The sequence below is a fragment of the Notechis scutatus genome, chromosome Z (genome assembly GCF_049901735.1).
Source record: "Notechis scutatus isolate UNSWTSFEM ecotype Mainland chromosome Z, rNotScu1.2, whole genome shotgun sequence".
In the NCBI taxonomy this organism is placed as follows: Eukaryota; Metazoa; Chordata; class Lepidosauria; order Squamata; family Elapidae; genus Notechis; species Notechis scutatus.
Window position 1 is genome coordinate 91,877,321 of NC_142025.1, and position 24,026 is coordinate 91,901,346.

The following is a 24,026-nucleotide window of genomic DNA, read 5'->3' on the forward strand; positions in this document are numbered from 1 at the left end:
TTGCTTTAAAACCTGTGAAAGTCATAAAAACAAGGATTGGTTGTAAAATTATTTCTTCATCACAGAGTAATTGTGCACATCTGCTAAACAAGGCAGTCACCAAACAAGGATTTATTTTGTAGGTAGACATGCGTTAGATTAGTTAGTCTTGGAGATATTTGAATTTTTGCCAGAGGAAGGCAACCAGGTTTCAGATCAGGTATTCTGGATTTCAACTTTCATCAGGTCTAACCAGTATTACCTATGACAAGGAACTATAGGTGAGCAACCTTTCTGCTCCAGTTTTCAGAGAACTGAAAGTAAGTGGAAAACTGAGGTGGATTTAAAAGCTATAATAAAAGATGCTCCTTTTCTCCAATGTGTTGAGGAGAATCCAAATAACGGGTTAACTCTGCCTTTCTGCTCATTAGACTGAGTCTGTCAATCTTTCGTAGCCACGCCTCTCACATCTGTGTTCTCAGTTTTGACTCAGTCTTTAGCTCGAATAGACGCTTATAGATTAAATCCAACTTTCAAATCTAAAAGAGCAAAAGGCACAGAACTTCCCTTCCTTGGATTCTCACTTGGGCAACAGGAAGGCAATCAGCTTTGTCCAATGTTGACCTGGAAAGTGAACTGACAGGCAGCCCCCCGGTCTGATCGGCATAGCTGCCATAATCCGGCTCAGTCCAGCGGAACCGAGGTCCCTTGAAACTTCTCATGGTCTGCGGAGGGGCCTGGAGTCACTGCCTGGTCTCCAGTGCATACTTGTTGGCGGCAATCAATCAGCCATGGCAGTGTTTCCACTCAAAACTAGTCTGCCTTCTTTGAAGGGCTGGATGCAGCAAAATGAGTCTTCCGCAGCAACAGACAACCGTGAAGAAACTGTAAGTGGGGAAGAATTGGGTTTGTCAGCCAAGCCCCAGGCCCCAAAGAAACACTTTTCAATGCCAAAATTGGCTATCACAGGAGCAGCTGCCCAAATCAGGGCAAAAGCCCTTTCCTCCGAAAAGGCCACTAAGGCCAAGGAGAAAGACGCACAGAGACATCAAAAGACCCTAGTCATGGAAATTGCTAAGGCAGAAAGGGAGGCAGAGTGACGTAGGCAAATGAATTCCCCCATGGGTGAAACTGCCTTTTCCCGTGCTTTTCAGCCTCAACCGTTGCAGCCTCTGAGTGAGGCCAGGCAAATGAATAGCTTGAGCTCCCAGTCTTCGTCACCAGATGACGCTCAGAAGCAACCCTCTCAGCCAGTTTTCAATGACAGACAGCAATGAGATGTTCCTTACTCCCCTTTCCAATCTGCTCCCAGCAGAAGGGCATTGGGAACCAGCTCCAAAAAGGATAAAATCTACCCCAGAGCCTACCTTTACCCATACAGTGGCAGAACTCCATCCAAGGGAAAATCAGGAACCAGAAATCTCCACTCAAATGAGGCTCTTGACCTCAGAGGCTAATGTTTAGGGGATTGCTGCAGGCATGCAGCAAAACCATCAGGCAGCCTCTGCAGTGTCTGATAACATCCTGCACCAAGGGCAGCATTCTGCACCCCATATTCCAAAAAGAATTGTCAGTCCTCCAAAGGTCTCATTCCCTTACCCCCTCCATACAGAGCCAAGAATCTCTCTAGGATGATGAGGAACACAGGGAATTGACGCTATCTGAGGATGAAGGGGTGGCTTCAGACACCCCAGCCATCACAGGGCTATTTCACCCTGCCTCATTTAAGATACTTTTATACAAGGCCAGGACCACAGCTCACATAGGAGTGGACCCAGCCACATCTGATTCAGCATTGGGCTTGTCTGACCCAAATTATTTACTGTTTTCAGAGTCTGCCACAAATAACGAGATTCCCTCCCCAAAATTATTCCTGGATGTTGTCCAGCAACAATGGGTGTCCAATGCTATCTGGATGACATATTAATCCAATCTTCCTCTCACCTCTGGGCAACAGAGGATCTATGCTTCACAATCCGGGTCCTCCAGGATCACGGATTCTCAATCAACTGCAAGAGCCACCTTGCTCCTATCAACCGGCTACTACATCTAGGAGCATACATAGACACCACATTGTGCGTAGTCTCCCTGTTCCAGGAACACTAGGACAGCATCAGAGCTTTGTCAACTCAGATCCAATCGGATCATACAGTGCCCCTGGTCCTTCTCTCGCAACTCCTGGGCAAGATGGTGTCCTGCATCCACATTGTTCCCAGGGTACATCTGCATGCCAGGATGTTAAAGTGGTTCCTCCTGCCTTACCAGAGATTCAGCAGAAGCAACTCAACCACCAAAGTCTGAGTCCCACCAGAAGTACATCACTCCTTCCAGTGGTGGGTATCCCAGGCCACAGCCAAGGGATGCGCGCCTTCAAGGAACCGAACCGTCTCACCAGCATCATGGATGCGTTTGTTCAGCTGGGGTGCCCACTTGCAGACCCAGATGACACAGGGGCAGTGGTCTCAGGAGGACTTATGGAACTGGCTAGAATTCAAAGCAGCCCACTTAGTCCCCAGACAGTTCCAGGATACAATCTCTGGTCACCATGTGCCCATACTAACAGACAACGTAGCCACCAAGGCCCATATATCAACCGCCAAGGGGGCACCCACTCCAGGTCCCTCATGCGAGATGCTGGGCATTTGGGGCTCTGGATGGAATGACATTTCTTATTCCTGAGAGCAGAGCATATCTTGGGAATAGGTGGGCTGGCTCAGCAGAGTCACATTGACCACTTAGGGTAGCGCCTGCACCTCCACCTGTTCAAGGGACTGTTCAAATGTTTCACTTCTCCGATCCCGGACCTGTTTACCACTCCGTCGAACAGCCAACTACCCAGGTTTTATACCAGGTTTACAACATTGGGGAAGGAAGGGGTCAATGAACTTTGCATTCCACGGACCCAAGGGCTACTATATGCCTTTCTTCTGCTTCCCCTCATCCCAGGGGTAATTGGGAAGGTACTGGCGGAGAGAGTGAAGATCCCATTCCTGGCTCCTCACTGGCCCAGAAGACCATGGTTCACCAATGTGGTAAACTTATCAGTGTCCAGATCCCACCAGACAGAATCTCCCATAGTCAGGGAGCTCTCCAGAACCCCAATGGCTCCAGCTAACCGTTTGGCAATTGAGCAGGGAGAGCTTTGTGGGTGGACAACTTCTCCAGCATAGTGATACAGACCATCCAAGACTCTAGGTCATCTACCAACTGGATTTATGACTCCACCTGGAAAACCTTCTGCACCTGGTGCTCCAAAATCTCTATTGATTCCTTCTCAGAATTGGTGGCCCAGATCTTGGACTTCTTGCAGGACAAGGGCCTTTCACCCAATATGATACACAGGCAAGTGTTATCTTGTGGGGATCTGGAGTCCCTTGCACAACACCCTATTGTGCGCAGCTTCATCAGAGGTGCAACTAATTTAAGACCTCTGACGGTATAACGATATCCCACCTGGGAACTGCCCAAAGTCCTACAGGCTCTCTCCTCTGTGCCTTTCAAACCATTGTGCTCTGCCAGCCGTTGTTTCCTCACCTGCAAGGTAACCTTTCTTGTGGTCATCACTTCGGTGATGCGCATCTCTGAATTGGCATCCCTCTCAATAAGGCCTGTGTGTCTTTCATCCTAACAGAGCGTTTCTACGATTAGATCCTTTGTTCCTTCCCAAGGTTAATTCCTTATTTCACGGGGCTTAGGAACTAATTTTACCAGAATTCTGTCCTGCCCCATTCTGCGCCCTAGAGAGGAAATGGCACACCTTGGACGTTAGGAGGACTTTCCGTATCTATATTAAGAGGATAGCTCTTTCGGAAATCAGAGTCCCTATTTGGGTAATAAGGTCATAGCATCAATAATAGGCTAATGGATACGGGAATGCATCAACAAATCATGAGCTTCAGGCTCTCCCATTGCCTTGACGAGTGATAGCCTACTCCACTAGAAGCACAGCCACCACAGCAGCATGGGATACAGAGGCATCTATCAAGATTTGCAGAGCAGCAACATGGTCCTCCCCATCGCCGTTTATTAGGCATTATAAACTGGACACCTTTGCTTCCGCTGAAGCGGTCTTTGGCAGACGAGTTCTTCAGAAGGTGTATACAGACTTGGGAACTCTGGACCAGGCTGCTACCCACCCTTAGGACGAGCCGGCTTTGGTATGTCCCATTCCTTAGATTCTCCTCAGAATCACACTGGAGAAAGGCCGTTGGTCTTATCTGATATGCTCCTTTTTGGTGTGCTGAGAGAGAATCCGACCCTATCCTGTTGACAGTCTGGTCCATAGTCCAGGAGTGGCCAAGCCAAGGCAGGAAACATTTTCAGATCAATCATTACGCCTTCGTCAAAACTGGGAAAGCAGACGTGAGAGGCGTGGCTACAAAAGATTGACAGACTCAGTCTAATGAGCCGAAAGGCAGAGTTAACCTATTCCTTGGATTCTCTCAGCACACAGAGAAGGAGAGTGTCAGGTAAGACCAATGCCCCTTCCCTCCCAGAACTGAAAGTGGGAATGCATATAGTAGATAGAGTGGGATTTTAAATCTCCTCCTCCTCCAATGTGAACCCTTCTCACACTGACCAGATGCCAAGCACGTCCCTCAGGATTGGGGAGTCAGCATCAAATGCCTCTCCTCCAAGTCGGGCAGAACAGTATAATCAGCAATAAATGGCTCACGAATGTTTCTTAAAGGGATGAGGATAAACTGTTGTTCAGGCAAGTCTAGCCGCTATTGCAAATTTTCTTGTGCAGCAGCCTGATAATATAAATTAATTAACGGCTCCCCTGCTTAAAATTACATTACAATAAAAACATAGAACCAAAACCTCGTTTTAAACACCCACTTCCAAATCACAGATGAATTGGCAGGCATTGCCACCTAGTGGCTGAATAGAGCCAAAATACTCACATGACCAGTCTTGCTCCATTGCACATTTTATTTTGATTTTTCACTGGTCACAGGCAATTTCTGAATCCTTTGGCACTCTTCAAGCAAAAGGCACTTTGGCCTCCGGTTACTTTTTCTAATTTTCCCACAGGCAGAAAATTGCTCAAGTGTTCACAATCAACATGTAAGGAGTTCTTTTAAGCGTTGTTAAGTGTTGCTGAATTGAATGCCCTGAAAGGGTTCAGCAGTGAGACAATTTAATGAGCAACAAAATCCCGAGGTCACCTTCTCTGCAAACGATCAACATTTCTTGACATGAATGTCCAGGCACTTTGTCATCTTCAGACAGACATCCCTTAATTTAAGCCTCCCTACAGTTAAAAGAAAGAAAATGGCCGAACACCAAAAAAATGAGAATATTAAACTATAGGAACACAGAGAATACAGATGGATTTGGCTGGTCCAGAAATGGGGCATAGCCATAGAAGCCCCAACAGAGTAGATAGAAAAGACAGAAAAATTCCTCCAGGACTTTGAGTGACAAATGATTCAGAAAAAATAGAATACTGACCAAAGATGGAATTTTGTGGCAAGATGAGTCTTATATTACATATATATATAAAAAAACTGTTGCCCCACTCTCCAGTGTGTGTATCATTGTTTTTTTAAAAAAGGAGCTGATGTGGAGAAAAGGAGAAATGCTATTTATTTCCCCTCCAGATCTGGTTTGCACTTCATTCTGAAATTTCTCAAACAGCTTTTGCAGTTTGCTAGGAATAGTCTGTGCCATTAAAATATCACAAATTAATCCAAAAAGATTAATTAAAATATTTTTAAGTAATTCCCCGTGATTTTCTTCCTCTAAGCTGGAAGCTAATTCTGATGACAGTCTGACAATAAATCTGGTGCTGGTCGTGTTCTCAAGATTTTTGGAGCAACTTAATAATACATAAGAAATGATGTGACTGACCATGTCCATGTCAAGAAAGAATAAGGATTACTATGATGGAATATATAATACAAAAGACAGTTGACCTCAGCACCACATATTATTGATTTTTTAAAAAGTCACTGCAGTACAGAATCCATTTTCTACTTTTTTCATGACTGACAAGAAAGTAAGGAGCATAGTGCTAAACTCCTGATGGCTTGCTGAAAAAACAGAGAGCTTCTTGGTGAATCAGCATTATAAGACCACTTGTCTGAACACCTGGATTTCAAGTCAACAGCGGCATAAAGATGGATTGTGGTTTGCCAGACCTGCTGCTGCCATTTATTTCCCAAAGTGGCTTGTGAAGTCCTTTCAATGCAGTCTATTGGACCAGCCAAAACCCACAAAACCACTTTTGTAAAAAATGAAAAAAGAAACCAAATGAAATAAATAAATAAAGCTTTCCCTGCTCTTTCCAGAGAAGCGTAGGAAGAACTGAAGAAGGCAAATGAAAGGTCCGAAAATAATCCCAGGGAGACAAGAGGCGTGTCTCGATACATTCAAGCAAAAAAAAAAAAAAGGCAACCAGGTTATCACACTATGGCAACAGAATTCTGAAAGGGAAGCTTTTGAGATGTCAAAACAGAACAGTAGAGAGGAAATTGTCACCAATCATCAGAGCAAAGTGGGCTTAGAACATCAAACTCCTCAGTACTAGATATCAAAGCAATGAGGGTATCTTTTATAGATGGCAGTCCCTGGCTTTTTCCAAGTTATCCTCTGCCACAGGTGTTAATCTATTTTAAGAATCTCAGAGTTGGCCTTCAGGAGATAAAGACTGTCATCAACCAGGAAACTGTAAAGAAAAAAAGAAGAGAGTTACTAGGACAAATGATCAGTAATGCATTAAGGCTAATTTTAAATTTAGGACACAGATGAACGTATTTTTTTTCAGGCTATGAGCTGCAATCACTGTTCAAAATCATAATAGGAGAGAGTGAAAAAAATAAGCAGGGCCTAAATTAGTTGTGAGAAGTAAGAATTTCACATTAGGCTATGCGATAATGATAATTTATCACTAATATTATTTCTTAGATACTTACCTGAACCAATTAAATGTGGAAATCTCTCTATTTCAAATTTTAGCCTGCTGAAATCAAAGCTATTCTCGGCAGCCTACAGGATATACATATAGTCCTTTTCTTACTAAATACAATTGAAATCGAAACCTCTATTGCTAAGCAATATGGCTATTAAGTGAGACACATCAGATGTTACGACTGTTTTCGCAAATCACCACGTTCATTAGGCAAATTTGGTTTTGCCCATTGACTTTGCTTGTCGGAAGGTTACAAGTGTCCACCAAATGACCCCTGGACGCTGCAACCATTGTAAATGAAAGCTGGTTGCCAAGCGCCCAAATTATGACCATGTGACTTTGAGGATGCTGCAACATTCGTAAGTGCAAAACCCGGTCATAAGTAACTTTTCTCAACACCGTCGTAACTTTGAATGATAAACATTAAACAAATGGTTGTAAATTGAGGACTACTTGCATACGCAAGAATCCATAATCAGGTTAAAACCAATCCCTATTATCATGTAAAATCCTCCACAAAAACATTACTCACCTCCAGAATTTAAAAATAAAAGAAGGCAGAAAGCAGTAAGAAAACAAGATGGAATCAAATAGAAACTTTTTTTAAAAGGCACTTTGAAAAAAAAAAAACATTTTTTAAAAATGTTTTCCAGGAAATCAGTAAGAAAAGGACCAGCTTGATTACATTGGGAGGCCGTTCCCAAACTCTGGTGCTGTTGCACAAAGGCAGCTCCTTCCTTCTTCAGCCACCCAAATCTCTAAAACATGTAGAATTAGGAGTAGTTTCTCCCTAGACCTTCTAATAGTTTGAGCTAATGGTGACTAAGACAAGTGATCCTGTATATATTCAGGTGCCAAGCTATATATGTCTCTATGTGTTCCCAAAACCAAGTAATAACCCACAACTGACATACCAGCTAACTTAGGCCCACCCCTCTAGCCACAGCACCATTCTACACATTGGGGGCAATTGGGCTGATATTTCCTCTCCGTTATCTCAGACTTGAAATTGCCTACTGAGCAAGGAATAAACCCAACCCCTATAAACAATTCAATGAATGTTCTTACAAATAAATGATTATTCAAAAAATGGAGTCTATTGGAATATCTAATATTTGGGAAAAGGTGATATTTTATTGATTAGCGTTATGACCAGAAAAAGGCAGTTAAGAGTAAAGGAAAGGGGGAGAAATAAAGGATGGTATTAAAAACAAATAAAGGATGGTATTAAAAACAAAACCAGGACGCTCTTCCCATCTAACCTAGAAACACGTCACCCAAGATAGACCAATATTGTCTCTGTTCCACATTGGACCTGAAAAATGTCTGAAAAAGGTCTAGATAATTCACTATGTTTAGAGTGTTGTCAAGCTGGTCAGCCACCATTATCTTAACTGCCTGATCCCCAAATGTTGGGTCATTCTTGTATTTTTTGCAAAAGTACTTTCAGAGGTCCACCAGCAGGAGCATACCTAGAAAGAAAGTATGAAGAAGGAAGAAGCACGCAAAATAGGCTGACCTGTAGAAAAGGATATTGACGGGGATAGTGCTGATATGCCAGATGGCATGGGCATCGAAGACCCAAAACAGGGGTGGAAAATCCAGGAGTTCCAAGAGAGCCAAGATCTGGAGAAGCAGGACAACGACCACACACTTCCAGACATAGGGCAGGCGTTGCTGGTTCTGCCTACACCAACCCAGCCACCAGAAGAGATTGAGAAGGCCTGCAAGGTACAAAACACTTCATGTTAGTACCACTTTTACTACTCATTGATCACAGCAGAAAGAAGCAGCTTTTGTTGCTACAGTTCCAATACTACCAATACTACCAAGGTTCCAATACTACCAAGGCCCTGATTGCATTACTCCCTTCTCAGCACTAAATGCTGAGAACATCCGAAGTTCAAAGTGTCAAAGTATGAATCCTATTCATCCGTAATAGAAAGGCACAGAGAGGAAAAAGAAAAGAAAAGAAAAAAAGAAAAGGGTTGTTTGGGAAAAGGCAAACAGGAGAGAAAAAAAGTCTCATAAAGTAGTAAGAATGTTCAACATTTAGAAAAGGAACACTGAAACAAATTAGCTAAAGCTATTTTTACATAAATAAAATAAAAACATTGATTCCTCAAGTCTCACCAATTGCCACATTGGCAGCCATATTGTAACCATAATCAAAGCGCACAAGGGTCAAATAGGAAACATGGCAGGCCAGAAAAAGGAGCAGGAAACCCCCAAAGGCCGTGGCAAAAGCCGGACGTTTCAGCCCTAGAGTTCTGCAAATAAAACACACACGAAGTTGAAGATATTTCAAAGAACTGCCTCATTTCCCTCACACCATATTTTGTTCTGTCTCACTTTTCTTCTTTCCCAAAACATGAAAGAATACAAACTCACACAAACACAGGCAGGCAAGCTGGCTCGGACTTCACAGAGTTAATTCTTTGGAACTGATAATATCCTTGGCATTCCAACACCCTCTGCCTGCCAAGTCCGAACTGATAACAAATAAAAATCTACTCACAGAAAATTACAAGGCAGTCCACAAAAATCATTCACGAAGAAAATTGAAGTAAGATTAAACTTTGTCCTGTACAGCCGAAAACACACCCACTTTTATCCCCTGTGGGGTGTGGCTCAATGACTCAGCTCACTCTCTGACCCTCCCACGCCTCCTATGTTGCTGCTCACGTTTCTCCCTACGACGCTGCTTAGGATCAAGCCAACACTCTTCCTCTTTACTCCCTGTCAGGGGCTGCTCCGATATGCCTTCCTCCTGATTAATCTCAGGCTGTTCCTCTCGGTTGTCTGATGAAACCTGAGGCATTATCAGGAAGGAAGGCATTGCCAGAGAGGAAGGTCCTGGGAGGAAGGCATTCCCAGTTCCTCCTCCTCATCTTCCAGGTCTTCTTCCTGTGACAGCATAGGCTCGGGAATCGGGGCCACAACAATTTTTTATCCCTAGCTTTAACTAAACAGAAAAAGAAATATTTTTCTCAATAAATACAGATTACTTACAGCTATAGAAGAAAATCACACATTAATTCAAGTAAGGAAATATATCCTAGCCTTTGACAACTTTCCATCCCGAAGATGCCACCATCCCTCTTTTTCTTTCAGGAAAAGGATACAATTTTTTCCTAACTAACCCTTCAAAGTTGGAGATTTGGGGGTAACTATTTAGGGAAGACTTTTGGAAAACCAATATATGGAGTAATTGTGGGGATTAGAAATTATCAAGACTGCAACCCGATGCTTTTTAGGAAAGCCACTGACTATTCCAGCGAACCTTGGTGCAGATTTATTAAGAAGATAACTGGCCAGTTAGGGATTTCTGTATTTTGTTAGTTATTCCTCAAGTCCTGGATTGATTGATTGATTAATGTTCTTAGACTGAAGAATACAAGCCACTCAGAATCTGGACTGGAACAGGAAACAGATCGCAAAAAATAACCTATGGCTAGAGCTTCCTTATTGATTGCGTATAAATATATGAACTTTTATTAAAAAAACATTTCTTATCATGTCTCACCATGTCCTATAGATAGACTATATGCTATTGTAAAGTTTTGTTAAGTGGCTGCCTTGAGCAGATAAATTACATTTTTCTTTCTCTAAATGATTTTCTTTTACCCAAACTGACCCCCTTCAAATGTTTTGGAACTTCCTCTTCTAAGAACTCTAGTCAACATAAGAATATATGATTAAGAATATGGGAAGCTGTGCTCCCAGCATACCAAAAGGACATGAACTTAGGAAGGATGCGCTAGAGAAACGCAAGGGAAATTGAGAATTGGACATAACAAAATATATGACCTGTACCAGTTGAACTAATTTTTACATTAATTAATCAAATTCTACACCACTTTCTATGTAATTAGACATACTACTGTAATGTAATAACTGTAATGAAAATGAAGACAAAACCACTGAAAGGTTAGGTGAACTTTGGTCCTATGTAGCAACTTACCTGACACAACACAAGTACACAGAGTAAAGGATGACTGCTGATGCACAGAAATAGTCCATTTTCTATGAGAGGAGAAATTGAATTAGAGATGTGGGCCAGATCTTGTCCAATGTGTATGCCACCTGAAAAAAACCCTCTATGATATCACAATACAAAAGCTCACCTCAGTCAGATTTGTTTCTCGGGTATGAAAAATCATGGACCAAAACCAGGCATTTAAAGACACCTGAAGGGAAAGTGCAAGAAAGAACTGGTCTGAGCATACCACAAGATTCAATCAACAAAGCTGCAGTTTTGGCACAGAGGAAATGTAGGAAACAGTCCACTCTTTTAAGTGCCTATGTGGCTATCAAGTGTTATTTGATTATATTAGGGGTATCCAATCTTGGCAACTTTATGACTTGTGAACTTCAACTCCCCAGCCAGTCTCACATAATATAACTGGTAAATGATCTACTGAAAAAAAGCCAGTCCAAGTAAACAAACTGAGTTAAATGGACAAAGCCAGTATTGTCTGTAAGTCTTAAAGTTGCCAAGGTTGGACAGCCCTGGATTACATCTACAAGCCTGAATAGTCTATTGATCCAAAAATGAGGACAACTGAAAAGGAAACCTGAACCTCAAACCCCTTTTTCTTCCTTGCCTAAACACCAATGTTTGAAAAAGAGTTTAAAAAACTGAATGTCTTCTTGTCCAAATTTCTTTTTTCCATTTAGCTTGTTGGCTTAGACCAGTGGTTCCCAACCTTTTTTTCGCCCCGCACCCCTAAAGAAATTTCACACGAACCTCGCACCCCCTGAAATTTAGACTTTAGGAACTACTGAACGCGTTAAATATATGGTAGGATTGAATCTTTTCAGCTATGTATGTGACGGCCACTAAATAACGATACTTAACTCTAAAATGAAAACAAAGTTAATCCATTGCATAATAAATAAAAATGCCAACATATAGCCAATATCCTATTATTTACCTGGACTTTTCTCACACCCCCTGGAATATCGTCTCGCACCCCCAGGGGGTGCGAGCACCCCAGGTTGGGAACCCCTGGCTTAGATAGATTATGCTCTCTGAATCTCAGCTTCTCACATGCATAATAAAACTTTATTGATAACAATAAAACTGTCAGTCAAGTTTGCTAAATGAAAATAGATACAGCTAATTTCAAATGGAGCACAAGGGGATCCATCTAAAGGCCAAAGTTTGTCTACCCTTGTCCTGAGAGCTCTTAGGTGGCTGGGCCTATGATGTCTCAAACTTCTCAAGAGGTTGGGACAGTATTTAGGGAAGAAAGGCCGAGGGCTGTTTATATGATAAGCCTAAAAAAAGATTTCATGTGCTTTCTTTCACCCATCACTTTCTGATTGATTTAGCAGCACTATTTCTATAATCTTTGAGAGTGTTACATACAGATTACAAGTTTAAATGTAGTGATGGGAGACATTGGCTAATTCATGAATATTTTTAAGATATCATCATTTAAAACGATTGATAGAATGCTTGAATCTGTCCCTCATAATAGACATCCTCTTTCTTACTTCCTTCAAATGACATTTCTTAAAATAATTTTTTCAGCTTGTCTTAAAACTGTTAGCCTCCTTTTGCAAATTGCCTGAGTTCACAGAACACACTGAGGCAGAAGTACAAAATCTTAAGTATCCCCTACTTCCCTAATCTGTTAGATCAATATTCCACCTTTTCTCCAGGAAGTAAAAGACCTTCTACTGGATTCTTCTTTGTTTTATCCCACAAAAAAAAAAAAACCTTGTGAGAAAGCTTGGATGGGATTGTGTGAATGGCAAAAAATTGTTCCATGTATCAGGATGGATTTGAACCCATGTCTTCCCAGTTATATTGTTATGTTCAAGTGTATTATGGTCATCCTTTCCAAAAACTTGACCTCTACACACACTGTCTCTATTTAGGCACAGCCCTAAAAGTTCTCTAAATTTCTACCCAAATCGTCACTTTTGTGATAAAAGCAGAAAAAGTGTGTTGAAAAATAGCAATTTTAATTTTAATTATGCTGGAATTGAGCCAAATCATATTTCCTGTTTTCACACCTTACTTTTTGGAATGCTCCTTCCAGACTCAACAATGGACAGGTGCAACCATTAGCTCAGAATACTATTGAATGTCTGCATTAAACCATATTTATAGATGATGATGACAGGACTCAGCCAATATTTTAACTCAAACAAGTCACAACATGGTTTAGGATGTTATGTGAGCCCAGCTTGCTTGTACAATAATTTTCTTTCACTTGATAAAGAAGATAAGGAAGCCTGGATTCTTGTTAAAAATGACTTACCCGAGAAAAGGCAATGCAGGTATGGTACATGGGAGAAGAATGGGGAACAGTGGCTTTATATTTGTTCAGCATCACCAAATTGGCAAGACCATTAAGGAATGAAGCAAAGGCAGAAGCAGGCTCCTGAAAAAACAGGAAACGAGAAAAGGGCCACTACGGGCAAGGCAGGGAGAGGAAAGAGGAGAAGATGATGAAGCATGTTATCAAATGGAAATGAGATTATCTGCACATTTTCCTATGATTGCTTAAACCAAATCCTAAATTAGGTGGAGAAACTGCAGTTCAGATTTTTTTTTTTTCAAATGCCCCAGAAATAAGGAGATCTGCCTTTTTTTCTTTTGACCAACGACTACTTCATTTGAAATTGCATAGCTAATTTCTGAAATAAATAAATACTTGGGCCTTAGGTATGGGTGCTGACTTCAAGGGGAGTGAGCTGTGTTTATTCTGTCTTTTGATTTACTTGCTGAATATAGAGACAGACAGAATAATTCTACAAATTCTTCCATACAAAGTTTCTTTTATTGGATTATATTAGGTATCCTCATCTAATGTCCAATTCTTTGCATAGTTGAAATCGTAGTGTAAAATGATAGTAATCTTTTCCCCTATTTCATCCCATAGTAGTAGAGCCAAAGGAGAAGCGCTAGCCCGAAGCTAGCGTCCGAGAAAGAGTGAAGAAACCTCTCCCAACCCACCAAGGGTCAATTCAGTTACCAATCAGGATTACAGATGTGGCCACATGACATGAGCTATGTTTCCCTGGATACCTTAACTACAGTTACCATGATGCATTCCCTTAAGGGGACAGCTCCCAATTCCTAACTAACTATACCTGGCTGGACAGCACAGTGTTTGTCTTTTGTTCACCTATTGCATTCCCAATCCAGCACAAACTATTTGGATAAACTACAGTAATAGAAACTTCCCTTGAGATGCAATTTCAGGCAGTGATTTGGGAAGAGAAAAAATTCTCAATCTTGATCCCAATGGTCTGAAGACTGCTCAAACTCTCTTTAGGCTGCCATGTATTCTGTGCACATTGTGATTGCACAATGAAATAGTTGCAGTTCACCAGTTTATCCATTCTTCTGGTGCTTAGAGGCTGGAAATGCGTAAAGGGCTGATACAGACTACAGGGAAAAAAATTAGCAGTCTCACCTTTTTGCTTGCTCTAGTTTCTTTTTCTAGTGTATTAAAAGGAAATATTTCCTTGCTGCCTGGTATATACAGATTTTGCTTGCTCAAAACCTCAGAGTCAAGGCCTGGATCTCACACGATATAACTAGTAAATGATCTACTGAAAAAAAGCCAGTCCAAGTAAATAAACTGAGTTAAATGGACAAAGAACGAAGTCAACCCTACAGGTTAGCCATCCTGGCTTCATAAACAAGGCTTACCTTTCCATGAAACTGAGGCACTTTAGATCCCTCTTGGAGATAAAGTCCCACAGTCAGCCACATACATTCATATTTGCAATCATCTCTGCAGGTCCATCCTAGAATATAAAAGAGGGTAAACCTAGTAAAATTAGAGTAAGTGATACATTTGGATAATACTTGATAGCATTTATTATTGCAACAATTCTAAAGTAATGAGATGAAATTAAGATACACATTTGCATAGCATATTTTATTTCATTAAAAACAATCATTTTTAAGGTGTGGTAAATTGCCTCGTTCTGATTTTATATTGTTCTTGCCAGGATTCTGTGGCTGAAACTAACGTGTCTCATGTTCCTTGCTTTTATTTTTAAGTTTCCACCACGCTTATTGTCAAAAGTGTAAGCCCAAAATGGGCTCACACTTTTGACAATAATGGAAACTAAAATCCAAACAGTATGGATTTCTCAGAAATAAATGCTTATTCAAAAATTGAGTCTATTGGGATATCTAATATTTGGGAAAAGGTGATATTTGATTATTAGCGTTATGACCAAAAAAAAGGGTAAAGGAAAAGGGGAGAAATAAAGGCTTGTGAAAAATACTTGTATTTTGAACTCCATGGATTCTAATGCTTCTTGATGTGCACACAGCAGCACTGGGAAATAAAACAACCAAATCTGGATGCCAAGATCCAGATCACCACAAAATGGCCACAAAGAATTAGGTAGATTTTTGTTGTCTGTGTTCGGCAAGCACTGTCCAGGGATTTAGAGCAGGGTGGTATCAGTATGCTGATTACATCTAAGTCTATTTCTCTTTAACATGAGGTAACAATGGGGGATTCTAAATGTTTGCCTGAAGTCAGTAGTAAACTAGATGAGGAACAATACACTGAAAGTGAATCTAAACTAGATGAAGAAGTTACTTGTGAGGATCACAATTTAAGAAGTGGTAGTTATCCTTATCCTGAATAGGATTGCATTTTCCCAAAAGTAGCAAATACAGCTGTGGAATATTTGGGCATCTGGGTTTCTCTTTAGCTTCAGGGAATAGCAGGGACAATTTTTATGTTACTGTAACATTTACAACTTTCTCTAACTGCATTCCTTCTCGGAAGAAAATGATTTTGAAATAGTGCTGCATATCCTGGTAATTGTCAACATTACTCTTATAATTACATTACTCGTATACATGGAGCTGCCTTTGTACCAAGTCTAAAAACTTCAGTCAGTACAAAACTCAACAGGAAGATGTCAAAGAGAATTATAGCAGTGCCAAAAGCAAATGTCTCAGAATGAAATACAAAGTGATGAGTAGACTTTTAAAGCAGCGGTTGCCAACCGGTGGGCCGCGAGAAAATTTTGGTGGGCCGCAGAGAAATCTCACCCCCCAGACCACCCTCACAAAGCAATTAATCCAGGCTGCGCAGAAACACAAGGCTGTGCCACCCACATGGTCCATGGGAACCTTCCCCGCCCACTCACTCCTTACCCGGTAAACTTGTCTGCTAAGTTGCTATTTTTCATTTTTCCGACCATCATCTGTTCTGCTGTGCCGGGAGATTTAGATTAGCTAGGAAGCAGAAAATGGTTGGATTTCTTGCTTTCTAGCTAAGCACAGCCGAACCTCCCTTAGGACTGAAGGTTTGCTTGCAAGCAAATTCAATGCAAACTCACAGCAAGCAAATTTGAGAGACTGAGCTAGCCGATGGCAGATAGATAGATAGATAGATAGATAGATAGATAGATAGATAGATAGATAGATAGATAGATAGATAACTGAATGATCTGTGAGCAACTCAATCTGCCTGCTTTGCCTGATTTTGGGTAAAAGTTGCTCTTTTTTATAAAAAATTCAATATTTACATGCATGGTGTGTTGTGAGTTAATTTTGTGAGTTTGCTTGCTAGCAAATTTTATGAGTGAGCTAGCCAATGGCAGATAGATAGACTTCTGAATGAATCTGTGATTCTGTGAGCAACTCAATCTGCCTGCCTGCTTTGCCTGATTTTGGGTAAAAGTTGCTCTTTTTTATAAAAAATTCAATATTTATATAAATATTTATAAGCCATGCCCAGCTAGTCACATGACCACCAAGCCACACCCACAAATTAGGCCACACCCACAGAACAGGTTAGTGGTCCCTGGGATCTAACATTATGAGTTTGGTGGTCCCTGAGGTCCAAAAGGTTGGCGACCCCTGTTTTAAAGGACCCCGTCTTTCTTTGTAAAGCATACACACAATACACAGTGATAACCTGAGGAGGCTCATTTACAGTCGCTATAGATCTGTTTATCAGTAACTTGTAAAATGTAAAACAACTGCCTTGCTTACCAATGGAAATTCTGGTGGCAATTGTGGTCATAAACTGAAGATTACCTGTATTTCTTGTTTGGCAGTTGTTCTGCTGCTTCTGACACATTTTGTTAAAATTGTTGGCAGTAATACTACTCTGAATTCTTGTAAGCTCCTGCTTGTGCTTTCTATCACTGACAGATGAGGCAGCTAAATGATAGTAGCCTCTTTTTCAACTGATTTTACCAAGTCTCAAAGTCTTTAATAATTCTTATTTTTTCATTATATATCCAAAATAATTAAACTTTAGCTTCATTATTGGAATCTTCAGAGAGTAGTTTGATTTTACTTCATCTATGGTACAGGGTATTTGCAATAGTATTCTCAAGCACCACAATTCAAAAACATCATTTTTTTCATTGTTTGACTGTCTAATAATCCAACTGCAAATATGTTTCAACTGGGACAACCATGGTTTTGAAAACATAGTTTTGTGGCCAGGGTAATGTCCCACATTTCAATATTTTGCCTAGATATGTCTCCCAAGTAGGTATTTCCTTGTTTCATGATTACAATACCTGCAAATCTTTGAGTCTAGGAAGGTAAAATATATTATTACAGTACCTCAACTTTTTCTCTGCTTTTTGTATTGAGATGGTACTGACAAACTTTTAGTCTCTTTCATACCAAGTTGCAACCAATTTTTGCACTTTCTCCTGCCACCTTCAAGAAAATATTCCTTAAAGCTTATTTCCAGTCATCAAAATGGCATTGACATCAATGTATTTGAGGTGACTAATTCTTAAAGTAATTTTAATTCAGATTCTATTTGTTCTTATAAAACATTACTTAAAATACATTCTGCATATATTAAACAAATAAGGCAACAGAATATAGTGATACTTATTATTCCTGATTTTGAAGCATTACTCCATATTCCATTCTAACAAATGGATTGCCACATCAATTTTTAAGGGTTGCCCACAATTTGTTGTGGTCTCCATATGCCCAATTCAACTTATCTTCACAGTCAGGTGTTGCCATTGTTGGCATCCCATACAAATTGGTCAATCATATTTTTACCAACCATTATGAATTTAACATAGTTTTCTTATTTGCCTTTAATCAACTTGAAGGTTGGAAACTATTCAACCACCTAAAAATATATTCGCTTCCTTTCTTTGAAATTTTGCTATTTATTCTTCCAGGGAAGGGAAGAGAGAGACGTGCAAGAGCTCTCTTATGCATACATTATCACAGTTTGCAGACCTAAGTGGATAGATGTGACATTAGAATACCTAATGGTTTCATCTGAACAATTAATTTGCCCCTAATGAATTGAATCACAGCCGAATTAACCAAATGGCGCAGTGCATGAGATCCACTTACAAAGTAACCAGGTAGGGTGGATTCCTACAACAAACACTAGGTTAAATATGATAGCCAGATTCCTGGCTCAGCACATCCCATGAATTCTGGCTACTTCTAGGGATGGTTCCTGTCAATGTGGGAACAGTCATACTCTCTTTTCCAAGATTACTATGGCGACCCTAGGAAGAAGTGACGGCGGGAAAGCATCCAAACAATATTGGCGAGATCAAGCTGGCCTCACCAAAGGCACAACGTGCCTTCCTGGTGGGCGTGGCTATGCAAAACAGGCATTCCGAAAAACCCCGAGCTTGATCCCCGGTGTGGGCGTGGCCCTGCTTCGGCGTAGGTAAATCTCCGCGGGGCCGTTCCGTACCTGTGAGGCTCATGTAGAGTGGCTGGCGGGAGCGGAAGTGCCGCAGCCCGGCCTCAGAGCAGTTGCGCCTCTCGCAGTGAGCCAGGCAATCACGGTAGACGGGTTCTCGGTCCCCCTGCGAGCCTTGGGAAGGGACTGGACCCACTCCCGCCGCTCCCAGGAGAAAGAGCAGCGCGGTCCGAGCCGCCATCCCGCCTCCGAGGAGCTCTGCAGCTACACTTCTGGGCTGCGTCGGAAATAATCGTTATCTTCGCAAACAAGGGAAACCACAAAGTTGTGGAAACCCGAGCTGCATTCTCAAAGTTTCCGTGAGGGGCAAGGGGTTGTGGGTAGTGTAGTTTTCCTTTTTTCAACTAAGCCATAAGAAAATGCTGGAATTGAAAAAGGCGCTCGCCTTTAAAAGCTACAACTTGCGCGGAGGAGAGTTTTCTGAAGACTTATTTGGGGCTTATACTTTGTTTTTGTTTTTTTTCAAAGCAGAGGGGTTTGGGAAGCAGCACAGTGTGGCTAAACAAATAAAAATGTATATTTTTTAAAGTTTCTAGTTTTTCCCCACCTAATTTATCATTTCAGCAGTAATTGAAGAGAAATTGGATGGGAAGAAAATACTGATTTAGAGAAAACATTTTGAGATCCTTAGTCTGAATCAAGCAGATGTAGGTGCTAATTAAAGACTTTTATATGTAGCAGGGTCCCTGTAAAAACCTGCCATTTCAGATGCTGATGAAGCTCCTGTTGATAACTGGAAATTAGATATGTGTGTTATTTCATTCAAAGAACAAATATTACTGCTAGTTATCTAACACTTTAATTAATGCAATATAGAATTATGAGGGCACCCTTTAGACATAATGGTGTTAGTTTTAAAATATATCCCCAATTCCATTTTCAAAATATTAGAAAACAGGCATGCTACCTTGCCTTCAATATTTGTATGTTAAATAAATAGAAGTGCAAGATAATGCATTTCCCATCAGTACTACAGTCGTTGTACTTCTGTCTGCCATGAAGCCACTATATAGGAACCCTACCAATATTTTTATTAAAAGGATAACACTGTTAAACTCACCTGCTCCACTCCTCTTTAGTTTCCTTTTGAATCTGGTCCCCACTTAATGAAGTAATCAACTTCTTACTCTATAGGTAAGATAGTTAAGGAGAACTACTGTAGGTAACAAAAAAAATATTGCATCTGAGAATTCTAGGTAAATTTAAATATCAGAGGTCCCTGTTATCTCTCAGCTGGTACAAGCACTAGAGGCCTGGCAAATTATGTGGGGAATAGTTTAGCGCTTCATAATAGCAGAAAAAGCACCTGCCAATCACAACATTATTGCAGAAATTGAACAAATTTAGCTGAAGCACTTTGACTATCATGGAATAAGAGACATGATACGTGAAGAATCTTTTGTTTCCCATAGTATCTGCTCAACCACTTAGATCAGTGATCTCCAATCTTTTGGCGGAGGGGTGATTTTGTGCGAGGTGGCAGGCGAGCATCTGTGCCCCCTGCTGTATGTGCAAGTAAAGTTGCAGGTGTGCACATGCTCCCCCACCATTTCTGCAGCCTGGTTCTGAATGGGCTGCGGCCCGGTAGTGAGCCGCAACCCACGGTTTGGGGACCCTGACTTAGATCTTACAGGGTTTGCATGTGCCAAGTTCCTTTAATTAAATAATGTAATCTCTTGGTATCCCAGAGGCATTTTCCTAAGGTCCTTAAAACAGGGAAACTCATTTAACAATCACCATGTTTAGAAATGGAAAATTTGGGCTCAAAGACTACCTGCATATTTTCTTAAATGGACCTGATTCTCTTAGGTGGAAGTTAGCAGCCAAGTCCCAAGGTATGATTTGGAATTCTTGAACAAAGCTGTTGGAAACATTCAGAAGTGTCCATACAGCATAGTTTTAAAAAACTAGAAACTTTAAAAATCAAGATAGCAGCAATGATATGACTGAAGCTCGAGTTGTTTTTGTATTGTATGTATTGTGTGCAACACGCATAAAAAGCAGGTACAGCTTTGATTGTACTGTTGTGGCTTCCATTCCATTTTATCACCACTGGCAAAAATTATTTTATTTTCTGGTTGCAACTTTCCTATCTTCAATGTAATGGTGCAAGCACATATTAGTTCTAACTTTTCAATAGTTTTACAGACATACTCTTTGCTTGGTGATAAACAAGCAAGTAATAGGTTAAAAAGCAATTAGCCTAATTCATGTTTGGCTATTACTTGCTTGTTTATCACTAAGCAAAGAGTATGTCTGTAAAACTATTGAAAAGTTAGAACTTATATGTGCACACATCTTACAGATTGTGTTTAATCTTGTTTTTCAATTTTTCTGCATAACTATTCTTTTTTTTTTGAAAAAAAAAGTTTTATTGATTTTAACAACGAACAAAGGCACATAAAACATAAAACATCAAAAGCATCATCCTCCTTCATAAATTTACAGACAGTGTATCGGTTGGTTTACCACTTTTTTGTGTGCATCCATTTCATAGTCTCCATTGTAGTTATATTACATAATAGCTCATATTATCAATCAACAATTGTATAGCCTGATATCATTATTAAACAATCATTTGACTATAATTTTATTAATTCATACTTTAACGAGATAACTATAATTTACTTAATTTATTTTATAACAAATCATAAAGTCATACCAAATCTATCTTAATAAAATTTTATAAAAAATAGTATCAAAGAAAGAAAGAAAAAAAAAGAAGTATATATTCATTATTTCCTAAGTTTCTAAATATTCTATTATTATATTTTATTATCTAGCCATTGATAGAAAAGGTCCCAAACTTCATAAAATTGTTTATCTTCTTGTTCTCTAATTTCAAATGTCAATCTACTCATTTCAGCACATTCCAATATTTTCTTAATAATTTCTTCCTCTAATGGTATTTTCTCACTCTTCCAATTTTTAGCAAATACAATCCTAGCTGCTGTTAATACATTTACAATCAAATACTTCAAATTTTTATTATATGTATCAGGTAAGATTCCCAATAAAAAGATCTCTGGTTTCAAATCTATATGTTTCTTTGTCATTTTTTCCAACCATATGCGAATTCTAGTCCAATATTTTCTAGCGTCCTCACAAGTCCACCACATATGGTAATATGAGCCAGGTATCTGATGACATTTCCAGCACTTTTCAGATTTATTCTTGAACATTCTTGCTATTCTTGTCGGGGGGAAATGCCACCTGTAAAATATCTTACACAAATTTTCTTGGTATGCTGTTGACATTGTCATTTTATAATTTTGAGACCACAATTTTTGCCATTTCTCTAAATCAATCCCATATCCAAAATTCTTCCCCCAAGCAATCATTGTTTCTTTAACTTGTTCTTCCTCTAATTTAATTTCCAGCAAATAACTATATAATTTTTTAATCACTTTTTCATCAGTACCTGTCAAAATCCTATCTAGGTCAGTCAATTTATCATAAAATCCCTCTGTTTTAGAATCTTTAAGATACCTTGAGTGTATTTGCGCATATGAAAACCAATTCATCTTTATACCTTGTTCTTCTAGATTTTGCATCGTTTTAAGTTCACCCTTTTCATCCAATATTTCCCCATATCTAACTGTTTGTTCCTTCTTATATGTTATAGGATAAGAAAAAGCTTCAATAGTTGATAACCAAACTGGGATTTTCAAATAACATTGTCTCTTAATTTTCTCCCAGTTCAACCATAAAGACTCCCGTATATAATGCCTTCTAAAATAGCCCTGCGATTTCGTTCCCTTATACCACAGAAAAGCAGCCCAGTAATAAATCATATCCTTCTAATGTCAACAATCTAGTCTTTCTTAATGTTATCCATTCTTTGGCCCACATTAAATTTGCAGCTTGGTAGTACAACTCCCAATTAGGAAGGCCAAATCCTCCTCTAGTTCTAGCATCTTGTAAAAGTTTTAATTTTATTCTCGCTTTCTTACCTTGCCATATATACTTACACAATTTTATTTAATTCTTCAAAATAATCTTTGCCAAGCCTAATTGGTATTGTTTGGAACAAATATAAAATTCTGGGTAAAATATTCATCTTGATTGTTGAAATTCTACCTATCAAGGACAGTTGTAGGTTTTCCCATTTCTTCAGATCAGATGCTATCTGTTGTTTAAGTTTAATATAGTTATTCTCTTTCAATGTAGTACATCTTGGCATCAAATGTATCCCCAAATATTTAACCTTGTTCGTAACTTGAATTTTCAATAGATCTGCCAATTCTTCTCTTTGTCTTAATAACATGTTCTTTGTCAAAATCTTTGTTTTATCTATTTATTTTCAAAGCAGCCATCTCACCGTACGTCTCTATCTTTTCCAATAGTTTTAAAGCTGTCTCTAGAGGATCTTCCAGAATGAAAACCAGGTCATCCGCAAAGGCTTGCAATTTAAATTCCTCCTTTTTGACTTTCATTCCTTTTATATTTTGGTCCTCTCTAATATTTCTATTCAACACTTCCAAAGTCAGTACAAATAGCAAAGGTGATAATGGGCATCCTTGTCTTGTGCCTTTTCTTATATTAATAGAGTCTGTAAATTCTCCCTCTATCATTACTTTTGCCGTTTGCTTATAGTATATGGCTTCTATTACTTGAATAAATTTTCTGGCAAAGCCCATCTGTTCCAGTAATAGTAACATAAATCTCCAGTTCACATTATCAAATGCCTTTTGGGCATCTAGGAATATCAAAGCCATTTTTTTTCAGGATGCGCCTCATAGTATTCCAAAGTGTCCAGAATTACCCTCATGTTGTCTTTAATTTGTCTCTTTGGTAAGAATCCATTCTGATCAGGGTGAATAAAATTATTTAAGTATTTTTTAAGCCTTTCTGCCAAAATTGAAGCAAAAATTTTATAGTCTGCATTCAGTAAAGAAATAGGTCTATAGTTCTTAATTTGTAATGGATCGGACCCTTCTTTTGGAATAAGTGTAATATAAGCTTCTGACCATGTTTTAGGTATTTTCTTATTTAACATAACTTCGTTCATGACTTCTAGCAGTGGAATGCTCAACGATTCTTGTAGTGTTTTATAAAATTCTGCCGGAAGCCTATCTGGACCTGGTGCTTTTCCATTATTCTGTCTGTTGAATGCTTCAGTTAGTTCCATCATTGTTATAGTACTTTCTAACATTTTTTCAGTCTCTTCAGGTATGTTAGGTAGGTTAGCATTTTGTAAATACTGTTTAATTTTTTCCTCATCAAGATCCTCCTGTTTATATAGTTGTCCATAAAAGTCTCGGATAATTGCCTTTTTCTCCTTATTACCATAACACATTTGGCCTTGATCATCTATTAACTGTGATATTTTCCTTGATTCTTTCTCCTTTCTCAGTTTATATGCTAACCATCTACCTGGCCTATTTGCATCTTCAAAATAGTTCTGTTTAGCACTTCTAATT

General features: G+C 39.5%; 1 protein-coding gene and 1 pseudogene across 4 annotated transcripts; one reads left to right on the forward strand and one right to left on the reverse strand.

The window, feature by feature from the left end:
- The first annotated feature begins 1,203 nt into the window (after positions 1 to 1,203).
- Positions 1,204 to 1,906, forward strand: LOC148128994 (uncharacterized; annotated as a pseudogene).
- A 2,994-nt stretch (positions 1,907 to 4,900) lies between these two features.
- Positions 4,901 to 18,911, reverse strand: PGAP3 (post-GPI attachment to proteins phospholipase 3). 4 transcript variants are annotated; one of them, XM_026679718.2, is made up of 8 exons: positions 18,595 to 18,911; positions 14,571 to 14,668; positions 13,171 to 13,323; positions 11,023 to 11,085; positions 10,860 to 10,921; positions 9,029 to 9,165; positions 8,415 to 8,619; positions 4,901 to 6,652 (listed from the first exon to the last, which is right to left on the reverse strand). In XM_026679718.2, exons 1-8 carry the CDS (start codon positions 18,782 to 18,784, stop codon positions 6,589 to 6,591), a joined length of 972 nt encoding a protein of 323 aa, XP_026535503.1. In that variant the 5' UTR covers positions 18,785 to 18,911; the 3' UTR covers positions 4,901 to 6,588. The 4 variants fall into 4 exon arrangements, with proteins under 4 accessions (XP_026535503.1, XP_087801867.1, XP_026535504.1 ...); XM_087945741.1 differs by having other exon boundaries at positions 18,463 to 18,904; XM_026679719.1 differs by having other exon boundaries at positions 13,171 to 13,293; positions 18,595 to 18,872.
- Between the last annotated feature and the right edge of the window lie 5,115 nt (positions 18,912 to 24,026).

Coding starts and splice junctions, on each gene's coding strand:
- PGAP3 (XM_087945741.1), bottom strand. CDS start 18,784: ATGGCGGCTCGGACCGCGCTGCTCTTTCTCCTGGGAGCGGCGGGAGTG. Junction 14,669..18,462: donor GAAGGCACGTTGTGCCTTTG/GTGAGGCCAGCT, acceptor TTTATATTCTAG/GATGGACCTGCAGAGATGAT. Junction 6,653..8,414: donor GTCAATATCCTTTTCTACAG/GTCAGCCTATTT, acceptor TTTTCTTTACAG/TTTCCTGGTTGATGACAGTC.